Genomic DNA, 21,430 nt, shown 5'->3' on the forward strand with positions numbered 1-21,430 from the left:
GGACTGGTCTTTATCTATTATTTCAAGAAGTGTATCTGATTACAGAAGGAGAAAAAAGAGCAGCTAGAGGGGAAGGTAAGAGCCATTTTTTACAGATACTGGAAATATGGAAGAAAAGAAAATATTGATGGATATGAGATCCTGGATTATATGAAAGGGTTGGGATCCAGAGCAGATTTGAAGACACTGTGCTTAGGAGAAGGGGTGCCTCTTCCACTGTGATAGGTCAGAAAGATACCTTTGGACTTACATCACCACATACAAGCCTATTCACTCCTGTTCAAAATGGAGCCTGAAGTGAAATGGGTAGTGGGGATAGAAAGGAGGAGCCAGTTATTAGTGAGATACCCAGCAGGTAGACTAGATCTAGCTTCTGATTAGATGTGGGTACTTTAAGGCATGAGTAGTCAAGGTTGATTCAACATCCTGCAGAAAAGGGACAAAAGAAATGGCCTCTGTAGTTGAATTCAGCGGAGAGGTCAATTAAGATGAAATAAATATGTTTGTTAGTTCTTAGTAACATCCATTTCAATTTGACAAAATCAGATAGCAATAAATTAAGGTGGGAATGGAAAATGAAGAAATAGAAACAAGGAATAGAATTCTCTTAAAAGAATTTTGTTAACCAACATCTTTTTTTTTAATTTATTTTTTATTGGTGTTCAATTTACTAACATACAGAATAACCCCCAGTGCCCATCACTCATTCACTCCCACCCCCCGCCCTCCTCCCCTTCCACCACCCCTAGTTCGTTTCCCAGAGTTAGGAGTCTCTCATGTTCTGTCTCCCTTTCTGATATTTCCCAAACATTTCTTCTCCCTTCCCTTATATTCCCTTTCACTATTATTTATATGCCCCAAATGAATGAGAACATATAATGTTTGTCCTTCTCCGACTGACTTACTTCACTCAGCATAATACCCTCCAGTTCCATCCACGTTGAAGCAAATGGTGGGTATTTGTCATTTCTAATAGCTGAGTAATATTCCATTGTATACAGAAACCACATCTTCTTTATCCATTCATCTTTCGTTGGACACCGAGGCTCCTTCCAGAGTTTGGCTATCGTGGCCATTGCTGCTATAAACATCGGGGTGCAGGTGTCCCGGCGTTTCATTGCATTTGTATCTTTGGGGTAAATCCCCAACAGTGCAATTGCTGGGTCGTAGGGCAGGTCTATTTTTAACTCTTTGAGGAACCTCCACACAGTTTTCCAGAGTGGCTGCACTAGTTCACATTCCCACCAACAGTGTAAGAGGGTTCCCTTTTCTCCGCATCCTCTCCAACATTTGTGGTTTCCTGCCTTGTTAATTTGCCCCATTCTCACTGGTGTGAGGTGGTATCTCATTGTGGTTTTGATTGGTATTTCCCTGATGGCAAGTGATGCAGAGCATTTTCTCAAATGCATGTTGGCCATGTCTATGTCTTCCTCTGTGAGATTTCTCTTCATGTCTTTTGCCCATTTCATGATTAGATTGTTTGTTTCTTTGGTGTTGAGTTTAAGAAGTTCTTTATAGATCTTGGAAACTAGCCCTTTATCTGATATGTCATTTGCAAATATCTTCTCCCATCCTGTAGGTTGTCTTTGAGTTTTGTTGACTGTATCCTTTGCTGTGCAAAAGCTTCTTATCTTGATGAAGTCCCAATAGTTCATTTTTGCTTTTGTTTCTTTTGCCTTCGTGGATGTATCTTGCAAGAAGTTACTGTGGCCGAGTTCAAAAAGGGTGTTGCATGTGTTCTTCTCTAGGATTTTGATGGAATCTTGTCTCACATTTAGATCTTTCATCCATTTTGAGTTTATCTTTGTGTATGGTGAAAGAGAGTGGTCTAGTTTCATTCTTCTGCATGTGGATGTCCAATTTTCCCAGCACCATTTATTGAAGAGACTGTCTTTCTTCCAATGGATAGTCTTTCCTCCTTTATCGAATATTAGTTGACCATAAAGTTCAGGGTCCACTTCTGGGTAACCAACATCTTTTAGAGTGAAAGGGAAGGTATTAAAAGACTATAGAATTTGTCCCTGAAAACTTGTATCTTATTTTATATGAATTTATTGAATTGGGAGACATGAACCTAAAAATTATGAGGGGAAAATGACTTGTAGTTTAAAAGATATTTAACAAATAAATTGGTATGCTGAGAAAGATGCTCCTTTGGAAAGTACACTAGAAACTAAAATCAAACAATAGCCAAGAGAAAATATTTGCACCAGTGATAACAGATAAAGAATTATGAATGATCATTTAAAAGCAGAAAGAGAAATACTAGGATCCAGCAGAACTGGGGAGAACAAGAAAGTATTTTACACTATTTGATTTATAATTAATTAGTAATTGTGGAATAACATTCAATCTTACTAGCAGTAAAGATGTATAAATTAAGAACATATTAGACAATATTTTTGTCATATTATCAAGAACTTTAAAATATTTTATATCCCATTGTTGACCAAGGACTCAGTGAAATGAGTAATCTCATAGTCTGTGGTAAATTGATGAAAGCTATTACAGCTATTTGACAATATAGATTATATAGAGTTCCACAAAATATTTATATTTTTAAAGATGTTATCTTTAATTCCACCTGAAAAACAAATCAATTAAATAGATAATTAGAAACTTATCATGCAACAAGTTGGTACATCATAGTGTATAACCCCTAAAATTATGTTTAAGATGAGATTTCCATTACCTAGAATGCATTTGTTATAATACAGAAATGTAGGATGTATAGAATACATACAATTTTATGTAAACAAAAAAATCTATTAAAAAAAGAACTATGAGGAAATGCCTTAAAAATATTCCAGTGGTTATCTTTGGATAGTGGGACTTTCATGGATTTTTTTTTTTACTTTTTACTTTTTTGTATTTTCTAAATTATCTATAATAAGAATGTATTCCTTTTATAATAAAAAAAAAACGTTTAACAATTTGTTTAAATAAAAATACTCACATTTGTGTTTCGAGGGAAAGGAGCATGTGCAGACAGCAGTAACTAGGGGACAGCAGGAATCAAAGGAAAGACTTTTTTTTCTTAGGTTATGATATATAAATTCATGAAGCAAGACCCAGAAAAATACGAAAGAATAGCAAGCAAAGCATTTTGAGTTCTGCAGGCAGAAAGATGCCTCTTCTACAACTGAAAGGTTTTACTCGACAGCCTAACTAATGACAAGGGTCCATTAAATAATTCAGATCACCATTATTCTTCCTATGTGAGATGCTAAAAACAGAACTTCTTCTGTGAGTGTAAAAGGGTTAACCTTATTTTCTTCTTCTCAATGACAGGAGTAATCTTGAAATGGTTTAGCCAACACAGAATCAATTTCTTCAGTATGTAAATTACAGTATCTTCAAGTACATCCAGCCAACTTCACCAGTATGCTTGTTGTTTATTACACTGAGCACACGCCAATCTACCAATCTATGCCTTAGGGTTAAAATAGTTAATATGAACTGGACCCTTACAGTGAAATCTCTCGTCTTTTCTCAGGAATTCTTAGCTGAACTCTGATGTAAAACCACTTAAGGTTTATGGAGTGCTATTGTAGAGCTGAGGAAAACTTTCCAAAATGAGTACTTTAACAAGTGACTATTGGAATGATCTGTCATTATTTTTAAAAAGAGAAAGACACAGATAATTTTTATTTTTAGCTAAAAGTATAATTACAAAAGGATCACAAAGGGTTCTCTACATACCAAGAGTAGATAAGATTCTAGCTATGGGCTCAGTTGATTATCGGTGGTCACTGAGTCCTCACTAGTTTCTGTCACTGCATTTGTGGGTGCAACATCTGGTCTGGTCAACCAAAAAAAGCTGATAAAAGGCTGGGACTCTGCCAGAGAAAAGATTTAATGCTGTGCAGTAACTGGAAGTGGCAATTCCAAAGGTTCCCTTTGTTTAAGTCTCTCTTCTAGTTTCTGTATACTCTACAGCCACTTAGGATTCCGTGGTCAGCCCTCGCATGTGAAGCAATGTTCCTCCAAATATATCTGCTATTTGGAGGGGTCGGCTTAAGCTCAGGGTGCAAGGGCTGGGGCTGTTTTAGAAACACAACGTGGCATGAGAAGTGACAGCAAGTTAACTTTGCCAAGTTAACATGGAGTCTAGGGAAATAAACATCCTGCTTTTTAGCTTTCCTAAGAACTGGCTACAATATCTCTTTGAACTAAAGTCATTTCACTAATTTCAGCAGCAGTTTTTAAGGGAAAAGTTGTGCATGGTAGATGTATCATGCCCAACATATGCAGAATGACAAATGTTAACCATGTCTGTATATGTATGATTGTGTGTGGTACATGCACCAAGCGTTCGAAGTAGGCCTTGCACCATGCTTCATTTGTTTTCCAAACAACTTGCAAATATAAGGTGACGTTTCTGTGCACAAAGATCTATAGTGAAAGAATTAATAAATTAATATTTTAAACATTAGGTTTTAAATTGTAGGATTCTCGTTAGTTGGATTATCATGAGTTAGTTTTCAAGAGGTACCTTTCTCCAGGGTACTGTCAATCAATCCAACAAAGCCAGTAATTCCCTAAACCTGATAATGGTTCCACAAAAGATTTAGTCCATGGAAGAAGGCTTGAAAACAGCAGGTCTTTGGTGTAATTCTGAAATGCATGGCATTGTCATAGTAGTAACATTTATATATTTTTTTAAAAAATTATAAAAATGCGTAAATTTAAATATAGGGTTGGATTTTTATTATGCAAATGTATAAATTTTACATTTTAATATAAGAGTTGGATTTTTAACTTTCTTTTTTCCTTTTTTTTTTTACGCATATTTGTTACTTGTATTCTTCCCTTGTATTTCTCCTCTTGCGTATTCCCCATATCCATTTATATTGGTAGGCTTCCCCACCTCCTTTTTTGAAATAGCTACTATGGCATGAGCCACAAGTTCCCTAAACCTTATATAATTTTATTCCTAGCTTAAAATACTTGATTAGCTTACACAAACCAAGCTTGGTTTCATATACAGAATTAAGACTATGTTTCAAATATCCTTAATATAATTTATGAATTCTATTGTATAAAGTTAGTGTAAGAACAGCTGGACTTTAAGCCTGAACAGGGGATCCTGTTCAGCAACCGCTGAGCAAATGAGAGGCAGAAACACAGGCAGAGGAAGAAGCAGGCTCCATGCAGGGAGCCCGATGTGGGACTTGATTCCAGGACTCCAGGATCACGCCCTGGGCTGAATGCAGGCACTCAACCGCTGAGCCACCCAGGGACCCCCTGCATTGAAACTTTTTTTATTTTTCAAAATAGATGAGTTTGAAACTCAAGCAGAAAAATTACTTGATCTATAAGTGACTGACTTTTTTCTTACAGATGTTTAAGCTTCCATGAATTAGTCTTTTTTTTCTTTCTTTTGATAAAATTGTTTACCTAGCCTTTTGATCTCCTTAAGTAACCCATATTTTTCCCCAGGTAAGGAAGAAGAACTTACCTACAAGGATGCCACTGCAAATGAAAAATTAGAAAGGAGTAAAGAATACACATACCAATGGCTTCACACACAGGTTGGGATTCATGAAACAACTAATTCCAGAGATATGAAATGGTGAGGTCATTTCCTTTAAATTAGATTTTTGTATTGTAAACACATCTTGAAAAGTGAAACCTAGGTTCATTGTGCTAAAACAAACATGACTTTATAGCTAAAGGCCAATACACCCGTTGCCAGGTTATAAAAGGCCTCTTCTATAGAATAGATGTAATCACTCTTTATATTTTTCACCCTAAAGTGTTTGAGAACTCTGTTTCTGTAATGCTTACTACCAACAAATGAACCATAGAAATGATTCTTTATAAAGTAAAATGCATGGTATCCATTAACTGTTTATAAATATCATATGTATTGATGGTTATATTTTACTTTGTATCATGTCTATCATTAACATTTGCCAGTTAAAATTATAATTCAACACTGGTACTGCCATTTTACCAGTCGTGTATTAATTTCCAATGATGTCTCCATGCCTCAGTTTCCTCTCCTTTATAGTGAAATGATAATATCTTATCTATCTATCTTACAAGATGGAGGTGAGCTCACAAGTTTGAAGATATTAAATATTTATATCCTTTAGTAACAAACAAGGCAGCTCAAATCTAATAGGTAATCAATTAATTTTTGTTACGTTAATGTATGTATTAGTTTGCCATGTCCACCATAACAAAACACCATAGATTAAACAGTGGAGATTTATTTTCTCACAGTTCTGGAGACTACAAGCTCAAGATCAAGGAGTCAGCAAGTTTGGTTTCTTTGGAGGAGTGTCTTCATGGTTTGCAAATAGCCACCTTCTCCTGTGCCTTCACACGATCATCCTTCCATCTCTGTTGCCAATGTTTTAATCTCCTGTCCTTATAAGGACACTGGTCATCTTGGATTAGAGCCTACCCATATGACCTCATTTTACTTTAATTACCTCTTTCAAGGCTTTATTTCAAATACATCACATTATGTGATATTGAGAGTTAGAACATAAACATTATCAATTCTGATGAAACAAATTCAGCCCATAGCAATGTGATTAAAAGCACATATATGCATAACTATTGAACCAAAGTTTTAGGGAAATGGAAGTCCAAAGACAATAATATTTTTGATATAAATTTTTGAGACTTTCGTTTTATTTTTTTTTAATTTATTTTTTATTGGTGTTCAATTTACTAACATACAGAATAACACCCAGTGCCCGTCACCCATTCACTCCCACCCCCCGCCCTCCTCCCCTTCCACCACCCCTAGTTCGTTTCCCTGAGTTAGCAGTCTTTACGTTCTGTCTCCCTTTCTGATATTTCCCACACATTTCTTCCCCCTTCCCTTATATTCCCTTTCACTATTATTTATATTCCCCAAATGAATGAGAACATATAATGTTTGTCCTTCTCCGACTGACTTACTTCACTCAGCATAATACCCTCCAGTTCCATCCACGTTGAAGCAAATGGTGGGTATTTGTCCTTTCTAATAGCTGAGTAATATTCCATTGTATACATAAACCACATCTTCTTTATCCATTCATCTTTCGATGGACACCGAGGCTCCTTCCACAGTTTGGCTATCGTGGCCATTGCTGCTATAAACATCGGGGTGCAAGTGTCCCGGCGTTTCATTGCATTTGTATCTTTGGGGTAAATCCCCAACAGTGCAATTGCTGGGTCGTAGGGCAGGTATATTTTTAACTGTTTGAGGAACCTCCACACAGTTTTCCAGAGTGGCTGCACCAGTTCACATTCCCACCAACAGTGTATGAGGGTTCCCTTTTCTCCACATCCTCTCCAACATTTGTTGTTTCCTGCCTTGTTAATTTTTCCCATTCTCACTGGTGTGAGGTGGTATCTCATTGTGGTTTTGATTTGTATTTCCCTGATGGCAAGTGATGCAGCTTTCGTTTTAGCTGCATATGTCCACAAAATAATTTTTAAAATGCTGTTATAAACACTAAATATATAAATCAATATTGAATCTAAATGTAGGTAATGCTTTGGAAATGTTTTAAATGTCTAACAAATAAAATCCTGTAATTATAAGGGTTAAGACAATTTACAAGCCAGTTAAGATATGTAAAATATGAAATTTTTTATGATATAAATAAATGTACACTTTTATATGTGGTCAATTCTACCCATGTAATTTCTTTAAAAAATATGGAAAAGGAAGTGAAGACTGAAAGTGAAATTGAAACAACATTTTATAATCTGGATTATTTTGTCCTATTTCATTGTGAGCAAAGAAAGTAGGAATAAAGCAGTCAACATTTGAGAACTTTTTAAATTTTACTAAGTATTCGAATTAATATAAGCACAAATTTCTTTTATGTTGGTATGAGTCAGTTTAGTGTAATTCATCAAATGACATCCTTAGAATTATAAACAAATATAATACAACCATAGTTTACCATCTATCTTAACCAAATATAAAAGGTCTTGCTCAGGGATTTAAAAGCATTAGGATAGATAACGTGAAAAATATAAGCAAATTGTTTCAGGATGTATTTTAGATATACCTAAAACTTTAACAATATCCCTTACACTTAAATAAGTTGGATTTAAACATATGATGCAACAGGCAATTGTTCATGTACTTTCTCTTCTGAAAATACATAAAAGAGTAAGTGGCGATGTTTTAAGAAAACGTATTTTCAAGAACAGATGAAAAGCTAAATGTCAATGTTCTAGTTTTAAACAGAAATTAATGGTGAGCATTAGTATAATGTTTGGCACACTATAGGTATTTTAAAATAGGAAGCTTTGCTTTGGGGACCCCTGGGTGGCTCAGGGCTTGGGCTCTGCCTTTGGCTCAAGGCGTGATCCCAGTTCTGGGATCGGGATTGAGTCCCCACATCAGGCTCCGTTTGGGGAGCCTGCTTCTCCCTCTGCTTATGTTTCCGCCTCTCTCTGTGTCTCTCATGAATAAATAAATAAAATCTTTATTAAAAAAAAAGGAAGCTTTGCTTTTCTCATAAAACAAGATATATAAGTAAATATAAGTAAAATATTCATATGTTCTATCATTTATTAACTATCATTGGTAGTTTCAAATTTTTGCTCTTGGTATTCTGTTTGGTAAGGAACAGTAGTTTTGAATATTATTTAGAAATTTAAATTTTATGTTAAATTGAATTTTCAAATGACTATGGAAAGGTAAATTTGTATGTATCTTTGCCTATACTCTAATTTAATAACACTGTTATTTCCATTTTGTAGATTACTCATTTCTCCCAAACTTTCACTGGGCATTTCTTTCATATTCTTCCTCTACATTTATATAATAATATAATTTTTGGTTTTTGTCATTATGCAGCAATCACTTCTTGCCTGAGTTAGACCCAGATGTACTTAATGGTGGAAGAGTTCAACTTGTGGTAAGAAATGTGTTTAAAGTTACAGAAAAATGTTGTAGATACTGGTCCTCAGTAAAAGGCACTTTAAAATATGTGCATAATTAGTGTAAATTAATAAAATATCATAACTCTATTTGGGATAATCTCAAAATACTGTATGTTAAAATAATAACCTGTAATAACAACATGTTTTCTTGACTTGTAATATAACTTTATAATCTGATAGTACTTTAAAATATTGATTCTATATGGTAGATTTAAAAATATTAGCATGCTACCATATTAAAATAATAATATTTATTATTAACTTTGAACAGGAATTGCATAATGAATTCAATTACTTGAATATTTTAAAATAGTAGGATACTAAGGGAAATATAAAGTATCCTCACAAGTTAGAAGATCAAAGCAGATAAAAATTAACAAGTAATTGTGACTTCAATCACTATAAGTCATAAAGTATAAATCATTGGAGCTTTAGGAACAAACAGGTTTTAAACATGGTGACCAGAGTGTAAGACTCTAGACAGGATAACTGTATGTGCATTGCTAAAGTCAATTGTACTATATGCTATTAGAAGGAAGACTATATTAACAGAAGGAGAATGGCCAATGTGGAGTTTAGAAAAATGGAGCCCACAAAACAAGAAATTTTCAGTGTGTTTCCAGAAATTTCCAGAGAAGCGGGTGCCCTAACGAATGACAGAAGTGTGCGGCCTCCTTGGCAGGTGAAAGTGGATGCCTCAGGTGACCCTAATTTTATGACACCTTCTGGTGATATCAACCAATTAATACTCCTTACTCAGATTCTACATTCACCAAGAAAACAGATTATAATTTAGCTTGCCAAGTAGAACTTAGCATTATAAAAAGATAATGCACTTTCTAATGGGACCTGGTATGATGGTATCCAGAACAGTCATATTCATCATTCTTATGAGCAGTTCATTCAAGGAGTTTTCCTGAAAAGGGAGCAAAATTAGAGTATTAGCGAAAATTAATGTGTTTATGAAAATATTTATAGAATCTATGTACAGATTTGAAATAATCAGTAAGCAAATATTTCCTTGCATTTCAATACAGACTCCTCTGGCAGAGTGACATGTAGATTGCCCTAGGAAAATTGATATTTCAAGCTATGAACACCTAATATGAACAGGCATATTACCAGCAATTGCACATAGATTGTTGAGTTGCCACTATGAAGCAAAAATGAGGATTATAAAAGTCCCAAGGAATGGCAGGATAAAGAAACTGATATTACATTGAATTATTTTGCTGCTAAAAATGAATGAAAACAGGTTGGGTAGATTACTAATCAAAATGGTTCTGTGAGCCACCTGGATGGCTCAGTTGGTTAAGATCTGACTCTTGATCTCAGCTCAGGTCTTGATCTCAGGGCCAAGAGCTCAAGCCTTGCACTGGGCTCCATGTTGGGCATGGAGCCTACTCAAAAAAAAAAAAAAAAAAAGCTTCTATGAAATGAATGCTCTGACGTTAATCTCCTTCTGTATCCCACTGTATTTTACTATATTCAAATATATGACTAATTCATAGCAATGATAAATACTTTTTTGATATTGAAGAGGTACAGGTAAATAAAAAAAACAGGATAAATGGTAATAGAAGTAAGTTTTCATTTCTTTTTTTGCGGGGGGGAATGGAGATAGAAGTGAATAAGGACTCATGTCAAAAGGACACTGGACTAATTGAAGACCTGGAGTAGAAATCTTTCAGAGTCTTGGAAATGTGTTGAGAAACTGAAGGCAGATAGTTGCACAACTAGGACAAGGCCATAACTGAAAGGAAAATTTTAAAAAAATCAAAACTGCAACTGCTTCCACTTTTCCTCCAAGAAATAAGGAAAATATCCATAGTGAAAGGACAGAAAATTATGAAACAAAGTGATCACATTTTTATTTAGAACACTTATGAATATGCAAATCAGCATACTATAAATTCTGTCTCTATAAAATATTACCATTGCAATAAACTATGCACTGGACACCACAAAAAAAGAGACTTAGTGAATTGAAAGATTATCTACAAAGGAATAATAATTATATTGACAGTTGACATTATGGCAGAAAAACAATGCATACCAAAAGACAGTGGAGTTACTTCTTAATAGTAGAGATCTGAATATTATCCAGAATACTCTTCACTAACCTTCAAGAATAAAAATAAGATATAATAAAACATTCAAATTCTGGGTTTTGGAGAAGCTAATAAATAACATCTCTGTCTTCCAAATAAGATCAAAATATTTTATGAGGCAGACAGGAATGAGAAAAATGAAAATAAGGTATCATTTTAATTATTACCAAATATATATCAAAAGACATGCCATAGATCTAGACAATTGTATTGCTGATTATATTTATCCCCTAAACTCCAGGATTTTTCTGAAGACAGTCATGGTTCAGGTTCTCCAGGAAACATATTCTGAGATTCTCATATTTGAATGCAAGACATTCATTGGAAAAGGCTTTCATAAACAGTTCTTTTGAGGGGTGAAAGAAGGATTGGGCAGAGGGAAAAGGTAAAATGCAATAGGGTTGCAGCAATGGAAGTAAGCTCTAGTGATGTAAAGGCTTTTTTAAGTTGTCCCAACTGAGGCAAGCTCAGACTTTATGCGCCTGAAATTCCTCAGGAGACAGTGTGGTTTAGGCACAACTGCAATCTTTAGCTAAGGACGATTTCCAGAGAATTATTCAGCTAAGAGCCATTAGACATCAACTTTCTCAGCAGCTGGGGGAATCTGATTCAGTTGTTAAAAGTGTCTGAATGGCACATGGTAATATTCACTCCACTCAGTAAGTTTATTGTTCATAGATGCAGCAACTTAGCATATAAAGTAAAACCTAATTCCAACCAAAATTACAGCTGTTTTTTTAGGAACCTAAAAATCTTTCTAAAATGTGTATTGGTGAATAAGAACCTAATATCATCTAAGTCCACTCTGTAAAAGCAGAGCCAATTTACATGGTAAGGTTTAAAGATTTAGTATAAAACTAAACATTGTGGTACAGATAAGTAGACCAATGGATATGAATAGTTGTTCAAAACTAGACCTGTGACTATATTGGAATGTGATATGTAACAAAAGTAGGAAAGGTCAAATTGTTTGGTAAATAGAATTCAATAAACTAGCATTGAAAAGCAGGACTGTATATAACTCATGCACACTATAGTCAAATGGAATTTAGAAGGTTTGAAGACTCAAATGTGAAAAATAAAGTTGTAAAACTGATCAAATAAAATAATTGAGAATATATTTGCAACTTAACAGTAAAGAAATACTCTTTTAAAAGATACAAATAGGGGGATCCCTGGGCGGCGCAGCGGTTTGGCGCCTGCCTTTGGCCCAGAGCGCGATCCTGGAGACCCGGGATCGAATCCCACATCGGGCTCCTGGTGCATGGAGCCTGCTTCTCCCTCTGCCTGTGTCTCTGCCTCTCTCTCTTTCTCTCTGTGTGACTATCATAAATAAATAAAAAATTTAAAAAAATAAAAATAAAAAATAAATAAAAGATACAAATAATATAAATTATATGGCAAAATTTTTTGATTGACTTGACTTTTAAATTAAATATTAACTTCCTATGAAGGATTTTATAGAAAAGGTTAACAGATTACAGACACAGACAAATTACTTTCAGTGCCTAAAACTAATAATAGCTTAATATCTAGATTTATTTTATTTTATTTTATTTTAAAGATTGTATTTATTTATTCATGAGAGACACAGAGAGAGAGAGGCAGAGACACAGACAGAAGGAGAGGCAGGCTCCATGCAGAGAGCCCCACGTGGGACTCAATCCCGAGTCTCCAGGATCACACCCTGGGCTGAAGGCGACGCTAAACCACTGGGCTACCCGGGCTGCCCAATATCTAGATTTGAAAAGAACTTCTGCAAATATAATTATAAAGTCAGGTAATCTAATGAAAAGGAAATATAAATACAATAGAAAAAACACAGAGACAATTTATAGGGATCTGACTAATGCATAAATGTATATAAAGAGATGCTCAGTTACATGACCAGAGGAATAAAAATTAAAACTAAGATGTCACATGACTATCCTCATCAGAATGGCAAAAATTAGAAAAATTGGGTAATGCAAAGTGCTTCCAATAATGTGGAAACGCTGATGTATGTCTAGTGAAAGTCAAGGCTCGTACAGTCATTATGGAAAGAAATCTGTCGGAATCTATTAAACTAGGTCTTTGTACACCCTATCATATATTAGCAACAAACTTTAGTAAACTTTAGTTAAAAATATTCTATTCACCAAAATGTAAGAAACAAAATATTTAAGGATAAATATTAACATTAATATGTGCAAGGCTCCTGTAATAATAATTACCAAATATTGTTTTAAAAAATCAAAGAGATATACTCATGAATAGACTCAAACTGTAAAGATGTCAATTCTCAATGATCTGTAAATTTAATGACTCTTAGAAAGCATTTAGTAGAAATGGACAAATTTTAAAATGCATATGGAAATGTAAAAAAGCTAGAATAGTCTACACAATCTTGAAAAAAACTCTCACTACCTGATCTCAAGACTTGCTATAAAGCCTCAGTAACCAAAACTATATGTTATGTGCAGAAAGACATAAAAATCAATTAATAAAAAATAATACCACACGTAGAGAGTTAATTTTCCTTGAAGGTACTAATTAAAAGAGGAGAGAATATTTTGTTTAAACAAATAGTGCTGGACAACTATATATATATATATATATATATATATATATATATATATATAAAAGTATATCTATATCTATATAGGGAAATATATAGGGAAAAAGGTCTATTTTGATTTTTACTTTACATCTTAAAAATAAATTTGAGATGAATTATGGACCTAAATGTAAATGCTTAAATTCTAAAACTTCTCAAAGAAAACAGCAATATAAAACCTGGGATAGGCAAAAAAAAATTTAGATAGAACATAAAAAGCATAAATCAAAAAAGATAAATTGTACTTCATATTTAAAGCATTTGTACGTAGGTTCAATTCAGAAAACAAAAATAAATGAAAAGTCAAATCACATCCTGAGAGAAAAATATGTATTTTCTCTCTCTTTCTCCCTCCTTCTCTTTTTCTCTCCCTTCTACCTCCCTCTCTCTGTCCTCCACAGCCTCCCACGTGCAAATAACACCTCGCCCACATGAATACATCCAATATAAGGGCCTTGTATCAGAAATATATAGAAAAAACTCCCACAACCAATAATATAAAGACAAATATCTCAAGTTATTTAAAAATGGTGAAGCTTTGAGAGACTCCACAAAGGAAGATATTTGAATGGTTAAAAAGCACACTAATTTAAATTAAAACAACAATGAAACACTACTATGCAACACTAGAACAGTTAAAATTTAAAAACCAGAAAGCACAAATGTGGACAAAGAAATGGAAAAACTAGAACTCTTCATGCATTACTGGTACAGTGAAAAATGATAAAAACCATTTAGGAAAATAGACACTTTATAAAATTATATGTACTCCTACTCTATGACCCATTAATTCCACTCCTACATGTTTACTGAAAGGAAATGAAAACACGTGTCTTCATAAAAACCTGTATGAAAATTACATTGCAGTTCTATTGATAAAAACCAAGAAAATGCAAACAACATACATGTTTATCAACAGCAGAATGGATAAACTGTGGTATATTCTTACAATGGCATACCTTCTCAGAAACGAAAAGAAATGAGCTCTTGATACATTCAGCAATGTAAGTGAAAACCAAAAACAATACAGTGAGTGATAGAAGCCAGACACAAAAGAGCACAGACTGTATGATTATATTTATATTAAGTTCAAGAGCAGAGAAAACCAACCTCTCCATTGTAAAAGAAATCAGAACAGTGTTGCTTCTGAGGATAAATTACTGGAAAGAGGTACAAAGGAGCCATTTGTAGTTATGTTAGTCAGGGATCACTAGAGAAACTTAAACAGTAGGATATCTATATCTGTGTCTGTGTTTAACTGTATCTAATGTATAAAATCTCTTTATATATGTATATAGAGCCTAGAATGGCCAGTGCGATCTTGAAACACAATATAAGAAGAGACAAACTACCTTATTTCAAGATTTTCAGACTTGGCCTGAAACTGGCACCATTGGCCCTCTGGTCTCTATATCTATCTATAGAATCAAGAGGAAGATAAATATCTATATACACATACAAAAAGATATTGTATAAATATATTTATTTATTTTAAGAAAGTATGTATTATTAATTATTAGAAATTGGCTCATTTGATTATGGAGACCCTGGTGGTGTAATTCCAGTCTGAATGTGAAGCCCTGAGAACCAATGGTATAGGTTCTAGTCTAAGACTAACTGCCTGATAACTCAAACAGCTGATAGTGTAGGATCCAGTCCAAGTCTGAAGGCCTAAGAGCCAGAAGCGCTAATGTGTAAGTTCCAGTGTTAAGACCAAAGATGTGTATTCCAGCTTCATCCATCAAGCAGAGACGGTGAATTCTCCCTTCCTCCACCTTTTTGTTCAATTTAGGCCCTCAGTGGATTAGGTGATGCCAGAGAGGGCAATATGGTATCCTTAGTCTACCAATTCACACTCTAATCTTATCAGAAACACTCTCACAGACACACCCAGAAATAATGTTGAGCCAAATACCTCAGTACCCTGTGGCCCAGTCAAGGTGACACATGAAAATAACCATCACAGTAGTCATCTTTAAAAAATAATTAAATCAAGCAGTGCAATTAGAAAATGAACAAAGTGCTTGAGTAAATACTTCACCTAAGAGACTATCCAGAGAGAAATATGCACATGAAAAGATCTTACACATTATTAATCACTAGGAAAATTGTTAAAGCTACTATATAATATCAATATACACCTATTAGAGTGATTAAAATAAAATACTGACAATACTAAGTGCTGACAAGTATGCGGAGCAGCTGGATCTCTCATGCATTGCTGCTGAGAATGGCACAGGCACTTGAAAAAAAACCATTAATTTCTTATAAAGTTAAATATACACTTCTATGACTCAACAGTTCTGCTCTTGGGCATTTTTCCTAGAGAAATACACTTATGCTCATTCACAATCCTGTACATAAATGTTCACAGTAGTTTTATGCTTAATAACCAAAAGTTGGAAACAGGCCAAATTTTATTCAGCGATTGAAAGGATAAATAATTGGTGGCCCATATGAATGGACATACAATAAAAAGAAATAAAAAGCAACAAACTAGAACAGACCCCTGATACATATAAAGACTTTGATGGATCTCAAGAACATTATGCTGAGTGAAAAAAAGACAATCTGAAAAGGTTATATATGGTCTGATTTCATTTACATGACATTCACAAAATATAGTGATGGAGAACATTTGAGAGGTTGTCCGTGATAAGGTTAGGAAGAGAGGGATATGACTAAGAGGAGAGCAGGGGAGTTTATTGGGAAAAATGGAATAACTCTGTATCCTGGTTGTGGTACATGAATTTATATGTATGATAAAATGTCTTAAAGTATAAACAAACCTGAAAAATAGTGCATGTGAAAACTGGTGAGGTCTTAATAAGGTCTGTGGTTTAGTAATGGTAGAGCACCAATGAGATTTCCTGGTTTTATGAACCACACTTTGCTTACATAAGGTATCATGGAGCAAGCTGGCTGGAAGTTATACAGGGAACTCTCAGTACCAAGTTTTGCAACTTCTGTAGGAATTTTAAGTTACTTCAAAATAAAAATTTTGAAAATGATTGAATTTCATGTTTAAGATCTATGCATTTCATTGCATGTAAATTATAGCTCGATAAAAGATTTAAAGTACCTTCCAGGGGCACCTGGGTGGCTCAGCGGTTGAGCATCTGCCTTCGGTACAGGGCGTGATCCTGGAGACCCGGGATCGAGTCCGGCATCGGGCTCCCTGCAGGGAGCCTGCTTCTCCCTCGGCCTGTGTCTCTGCCTCTCTGTGTGTCTCTCATGAATAAATAAATAAAATCTTTTTTTAAAAAAGTACCTTCCAATGCTCACACATATGAGTAAAGGGGTTTATACAATGATGATGATGATGTATTAAAATGGAGGGGTAAAAAGAATGAATTAAATCTAGAGCCCACAAATGTACTGTACAGTGAAAACAAGCAAGTTGCAGAAAAGAGACTGACATTAATTTTGAAAATAATACTCTAAAAATTTGTGAATAATTTTATAAGATAGCTTATAAATGAACTTTGCTTTGTAAATTTTCTCTTTTTTAAAAATCTCAACAATAAGGAAATCGGTATTTCTTTTTATGTGTGCTATTTAGTATAAGCTTCTAAAATTCCAAAAATAAGTGTTTAATAAAATCTTATTTATGAAAAAAGCAGAAGAGGAATTCCCTGTTCTTTATTAAATGACAGAGATTCTGTATTTTTAAGTAATTTGCGTGGGTTGGAGGTGAATCGGGATCCAGATGCTTAGAAGTCTTGTTCAAAAATTCATGTTCCTCATTTCACTATGAAAATATGAGGGGAAATATTACAAACCTTGCACCTGGGAGCCACAAATGTGACCAGTTCAGAAAACAAAGATGTATGAGAATTTTGCAAAATTACTATTTAAAAAATATTTGCTGTTGAATTGCAATAAGAATATTCTTGTCTAACATTGACTCAGAACTATTTATTGTGGTATAACCATAGAAAATGTTTAATATTACAATGTTTTAGAATTAAGCATACATTTTTTTGTTTGGTAGAATGAGTGCTAAAAGCATGGTCAGTCATATTCAGTTTTTTAAGTATATCCATTTTTCATGCTATAGAAAAAAAGAAATCATAAAGAAAATTCATCTTAGCAGTAAAAGGAAGAATAATGTTCAATTTGAAAGCCAGCCTTTTCAGAAATAGAATTGGAATACTAATTAATGCACATGTGACTATGTCAGATGCACTACTGACCTATAACTAACCCCTTTGTAAAATACCTAGATTTGCATTTAAGCTGCCAGGTGGCACCATTGTAAAATTGTGTATTCTTGTTAAGTTCCACTTCTAAATTTGATTGCTTATTATAATCTGGCCTAATTAGTAACTGATATTGATTACTTTCTATATCAGAAGACATCTTTTGGGTGTCAATGGTTCGATGGTAATGAGATTTTTGGAAGACATGTGTTCACAAATATTTTCTTGACATGTAGGTATCATCAAATTTGGAAATGGGTGGGAATTTTACTTTTAAATAGATATGGTGATATTATATCATCAAATTGAAGCAAATAAAATCTGATTTTAAAATCTTGAGTCTTGTAGTTAGAGCCTCTTTAGCTAGCCAGGAGGGTCTCTGTGTTGTTAAGATGTTTTTCCTTGTTTTGTAACTGATCTCACCAAAACTGTAGTATTGCTTTGGCATTTCCCCCTTACTTTTGACTGGTTCTTTTTAAGTCTTAGTATTGATGGAGCTTTGCTAATGGAAATATTAGATGCGTGCGTTCGTACACTAATTGAAATAAAGTTCAGAAAGAATGTATAACATTTTTCATACCGATCACAAGTATAAACTGGAAGCCAACTGTTATTTATTTCATTTTTAAACTGTTTTCTACTGAGGTCTTTTGACAATACACTTGTATCACTTAGGCAGGTACATCAACAAGTGACATAGAATGGTTTCTTTTTTTTTTTTAAAGATTTTATTTATTTATTCATGAGAGACACAGAGAGAGGCAGAGACACAAGCAGGTTCCATGCAGGGAGCCCGACATGGGACTCGATCCCAGGTCTCCAGGATCACACCCTGGGTTGAAGGCAGCGCTAAACCACTGAGCCATCCAGGCTGCCCCATAAAATGGCTTCTATTCTGAGTTCATCAATAGCAAACGTGCTTACTTAACAATGAGAAGTTCATGCTTGTGACAGTGGGAAGAATTTGGGAATCGAGATGTAAAGGAGAAGGGCAAAGATCTGAATTTGAAAGAAAATGATCTTCAGATTGTGTTTTCACGAGATTTTTGTAGCCCTTAATATGGGGATAGCTCTTTAAGCCCAGTGATGGTTTTATTGTTTTATTTTGCTCTATTTCAATTTTTCTCACATTGAACATTAGGACAATGCTTTCTCACAGGATTTCAAGCATCCTGTGGTTTGGGTTAAATCCCAGTTATTTTGAGGCTGCTTTGCTTTCCATCATGGCATTTTCCCTTTCTCCAGGGTTGAATCCTGATAAATTGGTACTTAATGATATTAGACATTATGTAAAATAATATTTTATAAATAGCAAGAAGTGACTCTTTCAACTGTTAGGTTCAGTCCAAGGTAGTAATAAAAGTTCAGATGGGTAATTTTAGAAGTGATTAATTTAATCCTATGTCCTTAAAATAGTATGTCTTGAAATTTCTATTTACCACCACCCTTAAAATTAGACTTACTGTAAAATATTTTTATATTAATAATGGTTTTGATGAAAAGGTAAAGCTCTTTTGTGACTTTGTAGCAAATGAATATGGGATGAAAGGCATTTGAGGAATACTGTTGAGAAAACGAGTACTTATAACTGGTAAAATATAAATATTGCAGAAAATAATCCACTATGACATTTCTAACATTCAATGAAGAATTAAACAATATACTTGGTAAATAAGTGATGTTAAGCTGTTTAAAGTTTCATCAGTTGCCTTTAAGATTGATTTTCATCAAAATTACTGTACTCAAATGTTTTCTTTTGTTGTACAGACTCAAATAGCAAACCTCAATTTTAAAATCGGCTCTTATTTGCAAAAAATGCTTTGACATAGTGCATTTGTTCTGCCTGGACAGCAGTAAAGGATTGTGGTATCATTTTGAAGAAGGTTGTTTGACAGAGCCTGTTTGTTTATTTGGGGTAATGTGAGCTGCATTCAGAAAATGCCATATTTTGTTTCATGATTGTATACATTCCCTCCCATTGCTCCCAGGCAAGACTTGTAAGCAGAGAAGACACGGATTTAGACCTTTTTTCCATGACCAGTGGAAGTGCTTTGTCTGTGAAGAGAGAAAAAAAAAATCAGGCACACAGACACTCAGCGGGATCTTCAAGTAAGTTGTGGTTTCCTTCAGAGTTAATTTAGAAATCACAAATGAATTGATGGAACATGATGCCAACAAGCATTCTTTCTTAGATAAGGGGTAGGATGCCAGCAACCAGAACTGCCCGAAAGTGTGTATTTGAACTTTTTCTTTCTTTTAAGCGTCTTCTTTTGATATAAATCACATTAAATTATTTCTAAAACTAACAGCATCAATTTTTACTTTAATCATACTCTCTGAGACTCAGACTCACCCATGAATTATATTGAATTATTTGATCATTTAATTCTAAAAGAACTTTTTGGCCAACTGTAAAAAGTTGGATTTATATATCAAACTAGTATATTTTGGCCTTTTGTCATTGATTTGATCGATGCTGTAGGTAACCTTAACTTTTAAAGGAAACTTTTTAAATAGCAGATTTTAGGTGATAATACTTTACTGTCAAAACAATGCTTTAAAAACTATTTCTGTTGAATAGATGACAGTTTATTAATGATGATCCGTTACACTTATAAACTTGTCACACACATCTGTTACTTTTAATACGATTTCAACAAGATTTGCATTGCAGTTATTAACTCTGAAAAAATAAACATTTAAAAATATTTGTTTCTTGTGGTAATAGAGTCTAATTTTTTTTCAAACTCTTCGAATACCCTAGAGGTTTTGAAATGTCTTCTAAAATGTTTTGGTATATTAGTATAAAAGATGTTTTATTGGATATCATATTTTGTTGATTTCCCCAAAGTATAGTGAACTTCAAAAATCCACATATTAACTTACACTTTATTGTAAGTATTCTTTTTTAAAAAAGCTTTATTACCTGTCAATAGTATAGTTTTATATATACAAAGTCAATATTTGATTGAATGTAAAAAATTCAATCATCCAGATTGATGCTCTACAGATAAATGAAAACTTAAAAATGATCCTCTCTCACTTTTTATCCAGGCATGTTGCATTCATTAGTCATTCAAATCCACTAATATATGCAAGTTCATTTCGATAAATTTTAATTTTGTTTTGAAACAGTGATTTTAATATATCTAAATTAAAAATATTTCCAGGCTTCAAAGTTCTTAGCTGCTTGAATTTTCTTTACTTGATTATAGAATCTGGTCACAAAATGATCCTCTAGGGACGCCTTGGTGACTCAGTCAGTTAAGTGTCTGCCTTCAGCTCAGTTCATGAGCCCAGGGTCCTGGGGTTGAGCCCCACATCTGGCTCCCTGCTGAGTGAGAGTCTGCTTCCCCCTGCCCCCTCGCTCTGCCCCTCCCCCTGCTGGTGCTCACTCTCTCCCAAATAAGTAAATAATTTTTTTAATTGCTCTAGTCAATATGGTTAAGAAAGAAATAGTTTGTGATTTATTCACTAAGTAAAATTATTGATCTAATATAAAATTTTTGTATTTTAACATAATTTATTAATTATATCAACTTCCAAAATATATGTACATTTCAGAAATAATTGCCTGTGTCACACATAATGAATAATGCTATCTCCATTTA

General features: G+C 33.9%; 1 protein-coding gene across 19 annotated transcripts in view; it reads left to right on the plus strand.

The window, feature by feature from the left end:
- The window catches only part of LRRIQ1 (leucine rich repeats and IQ motif containing 1), a 215,338-nt gene that overhangs the window by 166,955 nt on the left and 26,953 nt on the right, over window positions 1–21,430 (plus strand). For 12 of the 19 annotated variants that reach the window (XR_013350623.1, XM_077845682.1, XM_077845688.1 and 9 more), the window contains 3 exons: window positions 5,443–5,575; window positions 8,825–8,885; window positions 19,808–19,928. Coding sequence is in view for 15 of the 19 variants with exons in the window: in XM_077845682.1 (XP_077701808.1) it covers window positions 5,443–5,575; window positions 8,825–8,885; window positions 19,808–19,928 (315 nt within the window). In the remaining 4 variants the exon portion in view is untranslated. Of the gene's footprint in view, window positions 1–5,442; window positions 5,576–8,824; window positions 8,886–9,442; window positions 9,722–19,807; window positions 20,476–21,430 lie in introns of those variants that run through there. The other 7 variants (XR_013350624.1, XR_013350625.1, XR_013350626.1 and 4 more) reach the window with 4 other exon arrangements.

This window comes from Canis aureus, chromosome 13 (assembly GCF_053574225.1).
Source record: "Canis aureus isolate CA01 chromosome 13, VMU_Caureus_v.1.0, whole genome shotgun sequence".
NCBI lineage: Eukaryota > Metazoa > Chordata > Mammalia > Carnivora > Canidae > Canis > Canis aureus.